At 53.0% G+C, this 15,312-nt stretch overlaps 6 protein-coding genes across 6 annotated transcripts; 5 read left to right on the top strand and 1 right to left on the bottom strand.

Annotated features, from left to right (window-relative positions):
- Window positions 1-24: 24 nt before the first annotated feature.
- PG994_003969 (pre-mRNA-splicing factor spp42) lies at window positions 25-7,134 on the bottom strand (the record flags this gene model as incomplete). Its single annotated transcript, XM_066855378.1, has 3 exons — window positions 25-4,504; window positions 4,642-6,948; window positions 6,989-7,134. The coding sequence occupies 3 exons, from the start codon at window positions 7,132-7,134 to the stop codon at window positions 25-27; spliced, it is 6,933 nt and encodes a 2,310-aa protein (XP_066719656.1).
- A 681-nt stretch (window positions 7,135-7,815) lies between these two features.
- On the top strand, window positions 7,816-8,551 carry PG994_003968 (60S ribosomal protein eL34; the record flags this gene model as incomplete). Its single annotated transcript, XM_066855377.1, has 3 exons — window positions 7,816-7,853; window positions 7,976-8,099; window positions 8,360-8,551. The coding sequence occupies 3 exons, from the start codon at window positions 7,816-7,818 to the stop codon at window positions 8,549-8,551; spliced, it is 354 nt and encodes a 117-aa protein (XP_066719655.1).
- A 912-nt stretch (window positions 8,552-9,463) lies between these two features.
- Window positions 9,464-10,285, top strand: PG994_003967 (NADH dehydrogenase; the record flags this gene model as incomplete). The annotated part of the gene is made up of 1 exon (XM_066855376.1): window positions 9,464-10,285. The coding sequence occupies one exon, from the start codon at window positions 9,464-9,466 to the stop codon at window positions 10,283-10,285; it is 822 nt and encodes a 273-aa protein (XP_066719654.1).
- A 1,240-nt stretch (window positions 10,286-11,525) lies between these two features.
- Window positions 11,526-13,423, top strand: PG994_003966 (Alpha/Beta hydrolase protein; the record flags this gene model as incomplete). Its single annotated transcript, XM_066855375.1, has 2 exons — window positions 11,526-13,106; window positions 13,172-13,423. 2 exons carry the CDS (start codon window positions 11,526-11,528, stop codon window positions 13,421-13,423), a joined length of 1,833 nt encoding a protein of 610 aa, XP_066719653.1.
- A 944-nt stretch (window positions 13,424-14,367) lies between these two features.
- Window positions 14,368-14,679, top strand: PG994_003965 (uncharacterized protein; the record flags this gene model as incomplete). Its single annotated transcript, XM_066855374.1, has 1 exon — window positions 14,368-14,679. One exon carries the CDS (start codon window positions 14,368-14,370, stop codon window positions 14,677-14,679), a length of 312 nt encoding a protein of 103 aa, XP_066719652.1.
- A 60-nt stretch (window positions 14,680-14,739) lies between these two features.
- Window positions 14,740-15,024, top strand: PG994_003964 (uncharacterized protein; the record flags this gene model as incomplete). Its single annotated transcript, XM_066855373.1, has 1 exon — window positions 14,740-15,024. One exon carries the CDS (start codon window positions 14,740-14,742, stop codon window positions 15,022-15,024), a length of 285 nt encoding a protein of 94 aa, XP_066719651.1.
- Window positions 15,025-15,312: the final 288 nt, after the last annotated feature.

Below are 15,312 nucleotides of genomic sequence, written 5' to 3'. Positions count from 1 at the left end.
CCTTCCCCTTTCTTTCTTCCCGACTTAGGCAAACTGATCCTCCCGGTCCACACCGACATCCTCCAACTCGGCAAAGTTCTGGAAGTGCAGCGGCCGGTGCATATCCGCGTAGAAGCCGAGCGGCGTGTCGAGCTTGACCTCGAACTTCTTCTTCTCCTGGCTGCTGAACGCGTTGCCCATGAAACTGTAGTTCCACTTGGCGTCCGCCGGCACCAGGAAGAAGCCCTTGTACCGCGGGCTCAGCAGCAGCTTGCGCTTGACCCCCATCGACGTCGAGAACCCTTGGGGCTGGTCGCTGCCGAGGTCGCGGTTCTCCACGCCCCAGCTGAACCCGTCCGGCGTCAGGCCCCACGCCGACAGCGACACCGACCCGGGCGTGAACGACACGTCCACCGTGATCGACTCGTCCATTTTAAGGGCGCTGTGCCGGTCGCACAGCCGCGAGTGCTCCGTCACGTCCGCCGCCGACATGTACGGCAGCTCGTTGCCCGCAACCGTGTGGATGACGCCGAGGGCTTCCATCGACTTCAGGTACTCGTGCGAAGGGAGCTGCTCCGGCAGCTGCACGTTGCGCAAGCCGCCGATCTGAGGAACCAGCACGATGCAGCGAATCTCCTTCACCTGGTCATTGTCAGGCGCTGAGACACCGTAGAGATAGCCCGCAACCTGGACTCGGAGATCCGCAATGGTGATGAACTTCTTGAGGATGTTGTTGGGCATGACGTATGTGATGTCGTCCACGTCGTTGTCCACGGAAGAAACATAGATGTTGTTGGATCGCGTTCGAAGATTGGATGTCGCAATCGCCCTGGTGCGCCACTCGGTCTGGAACGCAAATGTCTGCTGCTCGAATTGCGACGTTGTGGTAACGATGATCTCTTCGCCATCCTTGTTCTGCGTCTTGGTGGTCACCGCAGTAAGTTGTGCCTGCTCTTGCTGCTGCTGCTTCTCAATCTCCGCAGCCTGTTGTCTCTGCATGGAAGGTGCCGAAATCTCCATTCCGAGAATGATATCACGCACTTCACTGGTCGTCAAACTGGAGACGTTGACGTTGTTCTTTTTTCCGTAGTCGTGCAGAATCAGGTCACGTAACTGCGTCTCGATCTTGATCCAGTCCTCGTCAGATAGACTAGGCCAGATGTGATGCTCTTGCGTGATGACCGTCTTGTCGGGACGAAGAATGAGCTTGGTCTTGTCCGGGTTGACGTGCAGAGCACGCAAGATCAGGACCAGACGCGAGAAAGCTGTGTAGGACGAGATGCTCTTGAGCCACTCATCGTAAAGGTTGAACAACACCATCTGCGGCTCGGTCGCACGCAGAATCATATCACCAAGCTTTTCCACCTTCATGGCGGCCTGGAACGGGAGTTGCAACTCCGAGGCCCGAATGGAGATATTGGGGAAATCCAGCAAGTGGACTTCGAGGGGATCCAGCAAACCTTTTCGGGTGACGATAAGTTCCTTCGGCTGCTCCTCCACAGGCAGGGACCTGATGAGTGCTGCCACTTCCTCGGCCGTCTTCCATTTGGCCAATTGTCCAAGACGCTTTTGGCCAGCCCAGACGCTCGTGTGAATGATCTTCAGGAACAGCTGACCTGTTCGCGGGTTGAAGATGAAAATGGCACCGTTGATGGGCTTGGTGGTCAAGTTGCCTTCGAAGGTCTTGTGGATGGTGACTCGGTAGACATTGGTGTCGTCAATGAACAGCTTCGTCTGGTTGCTGAACAGCTCCGAATAATTCTGCGAGTTGAGGAACTCCTGGTTACTCTCAGAAGCATAGAGCTGAAGACCCTTTCGAATACGCTCGCGCAAGACATATAGAGCCGGGTTGGCCTTCATGACCTTGCCCATCGCTTGCTGAACAAGAATCTTCAGACCAGGGAAGTACTGTCCGTAGGCGGAGTATAAGTTGTAGGCAAGATCGATACCAATCATCAGACCCGTTGGTGAAGGATAAATACTCATGCTGTCATTGGTGTAATCGAGGTACTTCGCGCGAGTGTATCTTTCAATGTCGTGGGAGTCGTAATCACCATATCGCAGCTGGATATCGAGCCAGAACTTGTTTGTTGTGGTAGGCTCGATGACATCCTTTGTGTCGTAGAGAAGGAAGGGTCTAGTGACATTCCACTTGTTGCTGGCAAAGAGCAGGATGTCGGCGCAGGAACTGTTCATCTTGTACGACTTTCGAGGATGGATGGTTTCTTTCTGCACCGTCTCAATGCCAAGCGATTCAAGCTCTTGATCGAACACCTGGCAGAAATCCATTACCACACTCTCGTGAATCTTCTGCCACAAATGAGCACGGAAGATCTGGATCAGGGAGATCTTGAGCGTCGGAATCTTGCCATGCAAGAAGATGCCGGTAAGATCCAGTTGCACCTGGAAACCAACGTACACATTGGCACGGTTGATTGTAGGTGACCACCACAGCGTGAAGCGACGGTTGGGAATCTGGTTGAGACCGGATCTTTGGGCATTGGTAAGCTTCTTGAACTTCATGGATTCTTCGAAACCGCTGGCTTTCTCCCAGAAGAGACCTTCCCAAGAGGGGAATCCGGTCGCCTTGAAGAGCGTATGCTCAAGGATGGTCTCGACACCACCAAGAGCCTGGATCACATCGGTACGGTATGCGTTGAGGTTCCACAGTTTACCATCGTGCCGTTGGCTAGTCCACCAGAACGGATTGCTCTTCATGAGCTGGTAGACCTTGAACTCACTCCTTGCACGGAAACCCTTGTCGAAGCTGAGGGTGCTTCTGTCCTTCTGGAAGAGGGTGTTGATACGGGGAAGACCGCGATCCCAACTGTCCTCGAGATCTTCCAAAGTGAGACGTCTGTTCTGCTGGTTCGCTTCCAGGCGCTTTTGGGAGTATTCGGTCCAGACACGCTGAGAATCAATGAACTCGGCTTCCCAAGGAATGATGTATCTGAAGATGTTGGGGATGAGTGTCTCCTCATCGTGCGTCATACCAGCACGGTAGTGGGTGACACCGGTATCAGTCTGCTTGGACCATCGCTTGTCACTGGCAGGAATCAGAATATGTGAACCCGAAATCATACCCAAGCCACCAAGCTCCTTGGGGGTGTAAAAGACGGCAGGAGGGAAACGCGAAGGCATCTTAGAGTTAAGACCAATCTTAACTCGCGTCTGGATCTTGGTTTCGCACTTGACGATAGTGTCCAACAGGTTGATCGTGGACACTGCAGCCTCTCGGTAGTATGTGAACAGAGCAATCAAAGCGGTGTTCCACTTGTTGGCGATCTTAGTGAAGGTGGTTGAGCCGGAAGACATCAGAATCTGTCTGATTCTGTTATTGAACTTCTGGATGTCCTCCTCCGTAACTTGCAGGAAGGCGTGGGCGGTGCGTTCCTTGGTGGTGTTGTCAACAAGCGACCAGACGCTGTCCTTGATGGGGAACTCGTCATTCTGGTTTCGGATCTTGGGCAAGATACGCACTTCGAAACCACACATCGAGAAGAGCAAGTTGGGGTTGTCTCGACTGTAGACACTGGCAAAGGTGTCGTCCCACTCGATCGTTGTTACGGATCGAGGGAGACGGTTCTTCAGATCCCAGAACACTGCGCGGCCAAGGTTTACGTCATGTCTCATTAGTCGCATGCGCGAGTCTCTGGGCCAGCACTTCTTGCTCTTGTACCCGATGACATTCTCAAAGTTTGGGTCGGGCTGCTCAGTCAAGAATCTCTGGATCAAGTCTCGGGACTCTTCAGCATTGAACCGCAAGAAGACCCAGATCTTGTCGATGTATCTCGTGTAGAGACGGATCGGGTGCTTAGTTTCTGTCTCACGGTCCCGGAACTGGAGGAAATCGTTGGGGCTGTTAGGCGGCCCAGCAATCTCACTGGCTCGGTTCAGGCCCAAGAGGAGCAAATCAAGCACGAGACCATAGTATTGGAAGACGAACCCAGAGAATTGAAGGCCGCGAATCATACCATAGCTGTTGACATGGTTCATATCCTTGTAGGTCAACTGAACATTGTTCTTCGCACTGATGTAGTCCGCAAGGTTGTGGTCCATGATCAGTCGCAGGAGACGGTTAAGCAGGGTGAGGTCGATCTTCTCGTAGACCTTGGAAAGTTCTGTCTCGATCATAACGTTGCATTCTCCATCAGCAGTCTCCCATACTTGATCCAGATTGTTGATACCCTGAGCCCACTTGTAAGTCAGGAGAGGGGGAACCTTGGAGTCGGAAGGCTTGATCCATGCGGGGAACAGATGTCGCTGATCAGCCTGATACCACAAGTACTGGTCCAGGTACGCATCGCTGATCTTCTCAATTGGCTCGATGTCATAGACGGGGTTGATCGTGCTGTAGTTGTCGTTCATGTCGATCTGGACCTCCTTGAAGGCACGTTGGGTCAAGAGGAAACGCTTGATACGCTCCAACGTGGTTCCGGGGCTGTCATAAGCCTGCTCGATGAGGGCAAGCTCCTCACGCTGGCTCTGGTTGAGACGACCCTTTACAGAGTATGCCTCTCGTAGCCTTTCGAGGCGAGGATAAGAATCTTGGTGTCGTGCTTATATGATACACTAGGGAAGGGAATGGGGGTGAATTTGCGAGACTCAAGCCAGTGGACCGTTGTAGTATAGATAGCCACGGCTTCCTCTGAAGACACATACGGTCCATCTTTCATGTAGTTGTGTTGTCGTTCTTGCTCAGCCTTCAGCCAGAGGCGTGTTAGACGGCCAACGTTCTTCTTTGCAACAGTCTTGTCCACAGTTGCACCCCTTCGAATACGCTCACGGTTGTAGTGAGCGACCGAGATCCACCAATCAGCCTTGGACTTGACGTATCGAAGGATGATGTTTTCGATAGGTGCAGGTAGACCAGGTACCTTCCATGGGATGTTACTCTTCCAACATCTCCAGGCCTCTGACAAATGCTGCAGAACCGTGTTCACCTTGTTTTGTTTGATACCCTCAGGCATCATATCCATGAGGTCAGCCATGACGGAAGCTCGCAGTTCAAGATCGAAGTGGGACTCGACACGCTGCTTCGTGACAGTCTTAGCAACTCCTTTGCTATGGCGACCCTCAAACTGGCGAGACAGCAAGTTTCCGAGCCATCTTTCAAGGAGAGGAATGATACCTCTCATGAAGAAGAGCCATATCCTCCAAGCAGGTGCCCAGAAACCACATCCAGGTCCCTTACCTACAGGGGCGCTGTTGAAACGGTAGTAGATTAGATGCTTCAAATCCTTACAAGATCGGATTTGATGCATAAGTTTGTATTTATATCGGTACATGCCTGTGAGCTGACCGACGTGATTAAAAGCATATAGGATACCATCGGCGAGCTGGAATGCGTCGATGTTACCTAGTCGATATTGGACTTGGGCATCCACAATGAGTTTGGTCAACCGCAGAATCTCTCGCATGAGATGGAAGGCATTTCCGAAACGCGACTTCTTTCGCTCCTTGGTAGTCAAAGTCTTGACCGGCTTCAAGTTGAAGTTGTAGTCCAGGTGAAGATAAGTAAGGTTCTTGCGGTGAATTAGGAGGTTAAGCATGTTGAAACCTTGACGACAGACTTGAAGACCTGCTTCGACCCAATCAATGGTGGTCTGTTGGAAGAATTTGGTCTGCTTTAAGCTCTTCAGCAGGTTTTGCTTGTTCAGAGACTTTGGGCGCTTCTTATGTAACTCGTTCAAGACGAACGTCTTAAGCAGCTTTTGATACGACACGCGAACCTTGACAGGCTGCTTGCTTGGGCAATGTTCAAGATAAAACTGCTTGACGAGTGGTACATCCTGGGCACGAACCATACGACCTGATCGTCGATCGAATGGGAAGGGGGCCCACCAAAGACCAATTGCTGCCGCAGTATCATCGTTATCCAGCTCTTCGTCAGCTAAGAAAGGCTCAACGCCAGCCGGAAGCTCGAAACAATCATCTTCGGGCTCCTCGGTGTTGCCCTTGCCGAAAAGCTCGTCCTCATGGCTGATAGTGATGTTCTTCGGGGCAACAGAGCGAGAAGAGATTGGGTTTATGGATGGATCGAAGTGGAAAGCCGGCAAGTTCGGGTTGTCCACCAAGCTGTAGACAGTCTGAGGGTGGGTGTACCAGTTCAGCTGGACACTCCTAGGGAGCGAATTGTACAAATAGGGATATGCGACACGGGATTCGGTACGGAGGGGGTTGCGGAAGATGATTCTGTCAATGGCATTGAACTCTCCGAAGTCCTCATCATTGGGATCGATATCCTTGTACAGCGGTTCGAATCTGGGACCACCAGGGAGTGCAACATTGAGAGCCTTGGATGTCATGAAACTCTTCATGTCAAATAAGTAGAGGTAATTTGGGTCAAAATTCTCGCTTATCAGGGGTCGGCTGAGTCGGTGCAAAGTTGCCATTTGTTGCAGACTCAGGTTCCAGGTCTTGTAACTCGGACCGTTCACGTGGGTTGAATCGAGAAGAGGTCGATGTTCGTAGAACCACTCAAACACAGCTTCATCCTCCTCTTCGTCAAGCGCCATCTGGATGGGTTCAAGAGGCTCGACGTCTTCGATGTTCTCGGACCATGACAAGGGAGGCTCCTCATCATCGAAAGGCGGGAACCTCATGCGCTTGAATAGCCTTCTGTCGCTCTTCTCCTTCCGCATCGTAACCCACATGGTCGCCCACTGCGCATGGAAAACAGGTTCGATGACTCGGGGGGTCTCGTTGACAAGGGTAAGGCAACCGTTGACGTGGTACAGCACCTTGACCTCTCTCGCCGACTCCCAGGGCATAGGCATGTTCTCGAGCAGCTTCATGACGGCGTGAGGCATGAACTTCAGCGCGCCAAGGTAGCTGCGCTTGTCGCTTGTATACTTCTTCTGTGATACATCGCCGATATCCTTGACGATCTTGCGCAAATGCTCAGGCGGCATATCAGCCTTCTGTGTTTCCACAAAGCCGGCCTTCCGCTTCTCGCCAAAGCGGTTCCTCTGCATACGAAGCCATTCCTTTTTTCTTCTGTGCGAACTTAGCGATTTGGGGATCGGTAGGAGGGCGGTAGCCTGGCGGCGGCGGCGGTGCTGCTCCAGGTGGCGGAGGGAGAAAGTCGTCGGATGGAGGCGGCGGTGGCGGAGGTCCCCAGCCTGGAGGTGGAGGGGGTTGAAAGGATGACATGGTTCAGGAATGATACTCGAAAATGGAGCTGTCTGAACGATGCTATCACTTTCGCGCCGCGACCCGTCGCGCTTTACGTAGCGTCCGTCTGGCGAGCGCAATCGAGGCTGCAGATTGTAAGGAATGCGGCAAGTTGGGGGGTAATATTAGCACCGATGCACCTTTGATGTGCACGCAGATTATACGATCCGACGCGGCAACCGTGGCGTGGATTCGGCGTGATGTTTTGATGGATGAAGTATGGGTATCGTCAATCTTCAAGCATGCTTCATCAGTCGCCTCTAGAAAATTTCGGCTGCATTGCTCAACTCTGAAGGTCGACGAGCTATGGTCGAGCTAACCCAGAAAGGCTAGCGCTAACGAGGCAGACGCGAAACTGGCTTCGAGGTATCTTTGTGGCTGGAGAAGTGGCTGAGCAGTCAGTGTTGTGGCTAGAATTGGCGGCTGGAAATATAGCAGAATTGCAGCCCCACACCGACCCATCCAGCCCAGGTTGATTGGCTTATCTTAGCGGGCTGCACTGTCCTGAGCCTGCACACACAATTTTCCCAATTTTTCTAGTTGCAAAAAGGTCTTCGTCCCAGGAAAAGTATCCAACGACACGATCGCGAGACCCCCCGTTGAAGACCGACCACCAACACATCAAGCTTCGAGACAGCTAGTCCCGCCAACACCGTCAAGATGCCTAACAACCGAGTCACCTACCGCCGTCGCAACCCGTATGTGTTTTCCCCAAACGATTGCCGCTCTTCCATCCCTACGGAGCCTGTTTCTGGCAACAGACTATTGGAGCACCACATCTTCCGTAATCTGGATGGCTACTAACGCTTGCATCGCATAGCTACAACACCACTTCCAACAAGACTCGCATCGTCCGTACCCCCGGTGGTGAGCTCCGAACTCTGCACATTAAGAAGCGAGGAACCGCTCCCAAGTGCGGTGACTGCAAGGCCAAGCTCCCTGGTGTAAGTTATTTCATTACAATGGATTCCGACAAACAGAGATGGGCGCAGGAGGGCGTCAGGAGAGGGACCAATTCCTCGGATCAGGGGTAGAATGCGCGACTGTCATTGCAGGAATATTACATGATGGACAAACCTTTTCACCTCGGATTCGACGAAACCCCACCTTTGCATCTGCGTATTGGACAATCGACTCCTGGCCATGCCGTGCCCATCCAGTCGGGCCATCAAATAAGGAACCACGACTGACTTGCTCCTCATAGATCCCCGCTCTCCGACCCCGCGAGTACTCCCAGATCTCGCACCCCAAGAAGACCGTTCAGCGTGCCTACGGTGGTTCGCGATGCGGTAACTGCGTGCGGGACCGTATCGTCCGTGCCTTCCTGATCGAGGAGCAGAAGATCGTCAAGAAGGTGCTCAAGGAGCAGAACGAGGGTGCCAGCAAGAAGAAATAGACGGTTGTTTTATGAGAAAAGGAAATGAACGGTGGCGTGTTTTCGGTCCATCGCTTGCTTCGGTGTTCTTGGGGAACAGGGCAACAACATCGTTAACTGAACGGCTGGGTCATTTGCACAAAATGGCCGTTCACTGTTTTTAGGGCTTCTAGCGTCTAGATGATCGGAATGGAATAAACATCAAGACGCACACGACCGCTTCGTCAACGTGGGCCTCGCGCGACCTTGTTCAGGCTTTGCTCGGGGAAATCTACTGGGAATGTGACTGCTGCAACCTTGGCCGAAGAACCGCATGCATACTGAGAATGAGTTGGTGATGGCCTTCCATGCCATGCCACCAGCTCAAGGCTTCGGTCATAAACGACTTTCTATGGGATCTTTGCATACCGCGAGATGTGCCTTGAGTTAGAATCTGGTACATTGGGTTCTAATCCGCAATATAATCCAGCGTATGCCTCCAAAGCCTTGGAATGATAATGATGAGCTTCAGGAGGCGGAGAAGTGATTAGTAACTGTTGCATCCCATATCGCGTAAGTAGATATACCTCGGGTTCCGAGTATAATCGGGTAAGAGCTGCACTAGTAATATGATAATCACGATATGCATCAACTATATGCCTCGTTTGGTCCGTTGGTGAGAGGTGTTGGTTGCAAGCGAGCGATATCATGAGAGGGTGCCAAGCAAAATGTCAAATGTCCCTGCAAAGCTCGGCCTCTGTGGTCCCGACAATCTCTCTTTTTTTAGTGCTAGATGCGGTACTCTCAATGACGTTCTAGCTACCGAATTTCTAGCCATCATATATGTGAATCTAATTGGCCTCTATGACCATTCGAGCTTGTACCTGAATACATCGTTCTATCCCGGAACATTGCTCAATTTACTGCGACGGTAGCAACGGAAAAGTCATCACAATGGCCATGAGGATACCACTCGGCCGGTCCTCCGGCGCATTTGCCGCCTCCAGCTCCCTTCGGCAAGCTGCTGCTGGTGCTAGGTGGCGGCTACAGACAACACGGGCGATCACATCATCATGCTCGATCTCCACGAGACCTTGCAGCAGCATCCAGTCACAAAGGATCATCGCCGCTGCCGCCGCACCCAGTTCTTCTTCTTTCCACACCTTCGCCGCACGAAGAAAAAGCGACGACAATAACCTGCCTGGCGACCAGCCCCCGCCGACCGACTTTGGCGCCCTCGACGTCCTGGGCAACACGCCCGTGCCCTCGACCAGCGTCGACATCTGCATGTGGTCCGGGTTCCAGCTGAACAACGGGACGCGCGTGACGGACGGGTCGGGGGTCCTGCTGGTGGGGGGCGAGGCCTTCTCGTGGCGGCCGTGGGAAGCCAAGTCTTCCTCCTCCTCCTCCTCCTCCTCAAGTACCACCACCAACAACAAAGAGGGATCATCGCCCTTCCGTCTCCTGAACGAAAAGGGCCAGTGGGACGTCGACGCCAGCACGCTGGGCCTGCTGGGCGTCATCTGGCCGCGCCCGGACCTGCTGGTGCTGGGGCTCGGACGCGAGATGCGGCCCCTCAGCCCGGAGCTGCGCCGGGCCATCAGCGCGCTGGGCATGCGGGTCGAGGTGCTGGACACCCGCAACGCGGCGGCGCAGTTCAACCTGCTGGCGACGGAGCGCGGCGTCGACGACGTGGCAGCGGCGCTGATCCCCATCGGGTGGCGAGAAGGGGTCGGGGCCGGGACCGAGGACGAACCGGATGTCACTCACGAATGAAATGAGAGAAGAGAGAGCCAGCCCGCCAGCCAGCCATTCACTACAGGGCCTATATGATTACATTGTTGGGTGGGCATGGAAGAGGAGGGGGTTTAACTGTCGCTTCAGACTTTTGGCGAATACAGGTATCTAGTAAGGCCAAGAAGGCACATGGTATATTATTACTGTATCATACGATCCATGGGTTGCCAAAAGGATTAGGTATTCTAATCTCCTGCCATACTTAATATAGCAGCCGAAAAGCCACGGTTTCTGCTCAAGATGTGGTTCATGCCCCTGTAAAGTATATGTAGCTCCTGCTGTTGACCGCTTGAATGATGCAGTCCTGTAGTATAGACCACGTGCCACACGTTTGGTGGTAAGGTCGATATTGGCTGACGCGAATATTTGCAACCTTAAGCCTTAAGTTCCATTATTTGCAATTTCTCCTTCTCCGTCAGGCGTCAGTCTTGGATCGAATAATTGCTTACTTGGTTTAGTTAATACAGGCAAGTACAGCGGAACAGCTACTGCTGGTGCTTGCATAATTCCCAGTCAGTGCAAAACGGAGCAGCACGAGTAGTTGGGTTGACCCAATCACAGCCTTACGTCATATCGGGAACCCCAAAACTTGCACCGATTTGTACACTACCAGAATAACCAGACACCTAATGAATGTAGGTATGTAATGAATGAGTGCCAGCGTGGGCAGGCGGCTTTAGCCATCATCGCCGGTCACTTCCAAGATGTGCCAGAAACCTTCGTCGTCGTAACTGACCGATTTATTCCCCAAAGGCTCCTACGGCAGAAGCTGCGACTCTGCCCAACGGGTAACCTCGCCTGAGAACCCCAAACTTTCTTGCCGATGAGCACAGAAGCCTAATAAGCCTGCCCGTCCGCCATGGCCAAGCAAGAACAACAACATCAGCAACCACATCTCATCTGGCGCACTATTTCACTACATCGCTAACCTAGACCGCAAAAGAATCATCGCTACACATTCACACTGCTTACCAGCCCGACTTGGTAATTTATTCCTTCCTGTTCAAGTGTTTATTTCATAAGTATTCTTCTAGTGTCTCCGAAGGATTGAATATACGGATTACTCTAAGGTTACCTATATTCCCTCTTAAAACACCCAGTTGATTCCTAGAGGAGTAATGCTTACGCCGAGAGTCGATAGGCCATCAATCAAACACAACATTCATTCAAGACCCAACGTCGGGCGACTTTTACTTTAGGTATGGCCAGACCGGAAACAATGGCAGGCCCCAGCCAAAATGCAGATGAAGACCCCAAGCTGCTGCGAGACCACTCCGAGGTGAAGTCGTTCATAACCAGCCGCTTCACCTACCCGGAGATCCGTGTCTTCTACCGGCAGCACCCCAAGGCCGACGAGCTGCCCTCGGAGCCCGCGCCGCTGCCCTTGCTCGTCTTCCTGCACGGCCTGGGCGGCTCGGTCAAGCAATTCCACCCCTTGCTGTCCAGCCTCACCAACAACGCCTCGTGCCTGGCCGTCGACCTACCCGGCTGCGGCCGCTCGGGGTTCGCGCCCAAGTCGTGGGAGGCTTACTCGATGCCCGCGCTGGCGGAGCTGCTGGAGCTTATCATCGAGCGTTATCGGGGCCGCGCACGTGGGCAAGGGGTCGTCTTGATTGCGCACAGCATGGGCAGCGCGTTGGCCGCGCGATTAGCCAACACGTACGGCCCGCACAGGAGTCTTTCCCACCACGTGCTTGGCGTCGTTGGGATCTGTCCAGTGGCCGGCGAGCCCAAAAACGTGAAAACCCTCCGCAGATTGCTGTGGGTCCCCACGTGGGCTTTCAACCTCTATAGGATGTGGGATCAATGGGGCGGACCATACAGTGCCAGCGTCACGCGATTCGTTGGGCCTGAAGCCGATCTCCCGTCTCGTGAGCTCCAATATCGCTTCAACCGGCAGAGCCGTACGTCGGTCTTCCGGCGGGTGGCGTGGGGGTTGCTTCCTACTTATGTCAACGGAGAATCTGTCGGTGGCTTGTTTGGGGAGCCTACTTGGGCTGGGCTTAACGTTCCTGTCTTCCTCATTGGTGGCGAGAGCGACCACGTTATATCACCTGCAGCAGTTGTCAAGATTGTGAAGGCCTTGGAAGAAGGCGACGCTTCTACCCCAGCAGCTTCCACTAGTTTCCCCGGTTTCACCGAGTCGCTTCCCCCTACTACTGCGACCACCAGCCAGCCAGCCCAGCCCCTCCCGAAATCCATTAGCGCTATTACCGACAAGGATTTCGAACGACGGCGAGAGCAGCTCGGAGCTGGCGAGGAGACGTACGAAGAGTCCTCGACCCCTCGCGACGATGCGCAAACGGCCGTGCCCGCCGTGCCCGAGCTGCCATTACCACCAAGGAAGGTAGTGAAGACGATAATCCTGCCAAGGCCAGCAGGCCACAGCTTGTTTTTCACACCGAAAACCGTGCGTACCGTGTCTGGCTTGATCTGCAACTTCCTGTCGGAGAACATTACTGGACGGTTCGACCTGGGCTGGCAACTTCAGTATCTGTCGCGTGAAGGCAAATGGGATGTCAAGAACCTGGCCAAGTGGAAGAAAGTCGAACCCGTCTCGAAGCCCATCTGCGGCATCTTCCGCGCCATGAAGACTCTTCGTGAGGTCGACGAGGATCACTCGCCCAGAGTATTCGTTCCCAAGTATGGCAATCTCATCAAAGACATCATCGACATTAGCCATGACAATCCTGTCTACGACGCACTGGGACTGGAGAAGCATGGAATCAAATACCACAAGTTCGCGACTGTCTCGAAGATTCCACCCACTGATGATGAAGTTGCAACCTTTGTCGGTATGGTGAGTACTGATTCATAGCCTCCCTCCAACGAGTATCAAGGATATGTCTAGCTAACCAGTAACAGGTTGACCGCGTTCGAGAGGACCAGAAGGCCAGAGCCGAGGTCGAAGGATGGAAAGAGTATGCCATTGGCGTTCACTGCCACTATGGGTTTAACCGAACTGGCTACTTTATCGTGTGCTATCTGGTGGATCGCTTGGGCATGGACGTCCAAGAGGCCATCGATACATTTGCTGAAGCCAGACCCAACGGGATCCGGCATTCACATTTCCTGGACCGCCTGTTTCTCCGGTATTACGACATGAACAAACCGTAGGAGAAAAGGCTGTCTCGAATCAACGCTCGGCCTAACCATGAATTGACCATGCACTGAAATAAACGCCCGCCAACGCCTCGAACGTATACTTGGTATAGAATCAACGCATGGAAGTCGTTGATTTTGATTTAGGCGTCTATTAGACGGTCTACGAGGTGTCATTCTGTACATAAACGGCAACAGAATCCTGGACTGCAGTTCAATGGTTTATTTAAACCAGCTTAGCCTGCTACGGAACGAAAAAGGTTTTTCTTTTCTTTCTTGAATGACTGATTGAGGCGTTCGTTAGGTGGTTTGGGTGCCGAATCTGGGTTTTAGCATTCATGGAGGCGCAGCAAGATGGAATGCTTTTTTCTTTTCTCTTTTCAGCGGTCTAAAGGGTATAGATTCAGGTATTCTTCAGCGGTATTGGATTGGCGTAGCGCAACAGGTTCCACGGGTTTCGGAAACTCTATACCCTTGAGTTCTAGTTGTTTGTTTCCAGCCATGGTCAGCTTCTTTGTCACATATTTTTTCTCTCTCTTCACAATAGTGATTGTATTTTTTCTACTTGAGCTTTCTGGAATCCTTAGGAAAGGTGACTATCAACAATGATCAGTGACTCAGCCGTTTGTTCTCGTCTAGGTGGTATACAGGTGTTTAGAGAGTGGGTAGAACCTGGCGCATACCTGGGTTTATATAAACCTACCAGACCCTATCTACCCAACTCCGATGGGTTGGTTATGCCTTTCCACCAGCGGTTTTTTGGTTTCTTTCTACCTTTCTCCGATGGGTCCTGGTCAGAGAGTATAACTAACGCCCTTTGCACCAGTTAGACGACACACCACATCTCTCCACAACATATCCAATCATCTGTCTCACAGTCTCGATCGAACACATTCAACTGAATTATCTTTCAGACGCGTTCACTCAACAACAAATCACGAACAACAACATCATCCAACATGCATTCTTCCATTCTTTTCAAGTCAGTGCCACGTGTTGGCTCACGTGCTCTGAGGGCCACCACAGGGCCAGTCCCCAGATCTATCCGAGTCTCGGGACAACACCGCTCAACCTCCTGGATGGGGTTCGAGCAGCCTAACCCATCGGCATACAACACGCCAGTACTACCACCAACACCACCATCACCGTCACCATCACCATCACCATATGACGAAGATGATGACGAAGACATGATGCCGCCCCCCAGCCGGCAGTTTGGCACTGGGGCTGCCGCCATCCCGCCCAGCGGCGACCCCCCGAACAAAAAGTAGCCTCCCCACGCCCCGAGGATCATCGACAACCTGGTGAAACACAACGTCTTCCTCGGGTGGATGAGCCGGTTGCTGCTCGAGCAGGAGAAGAAGAAGAAGAAGAAGAAGAAGAAGAAGAAGGAGAAGACGGAGCAGCAGCAGCGGCCGTACTACCAGCTGCCCACCACCAAGCTCTGCATCCCGGACCACCCCGCCACGTTCGGGTGCAAGGCCGGCGCTCTTCTGCGCGACTCGAGCTCGTACCGGGGGGAGGCCGAGAGGGTCCGCGTCGAGGCCGCGGACCGGCGGCTGCGGCGGCTGTATCGGGAGGCGCTTCAGGAGGCGATTGTGAAGCAGCAGGACTAGGCTAGGAGGTGGCTTTGATGTCTGGCTGGCTGGCCTTCGTCCTCCTTTCTTGCGGATTGACGACCCCATTTCTCTCTCAAAGTGTACATCTATATATATATGAGTTGATGGCAGGGGTCGTACATGTGTCACACATATACGCACACACACGCACGCATGGCTTGGATTTCAGGGCGTTCTGGAGCAATGGAAATGGGTGATCGAAGGAGGACAGATCCCATTGGAATTTTGGTTTGGATGATACCCCCCCCCCCCCTCCCTCCCTACATACACTGTACATCAGGCGCA

Source organism: Apiospora phragmitis (genome assembly GCF_038363925.1).
Source record: "Apiospora phragmitis strain CBS 135458 chromosome Unknown utg000004l:1.0-3135199.0:1.0-3139288.0, whole genome shotgun sequence".
In the NCBI taxonomy this organism is placed as follows: Eukaryota; Fungi; Ascomycota; class Sordariomycetes; order Amphisphaeriales; family Apiosporaceae; genus Apiospora; species Apiospora phragmitis.
Note: the sequence above shows the minus strand (reverse complement) of the source record. Positions and strands in the feature narration are given on the sequence as shown.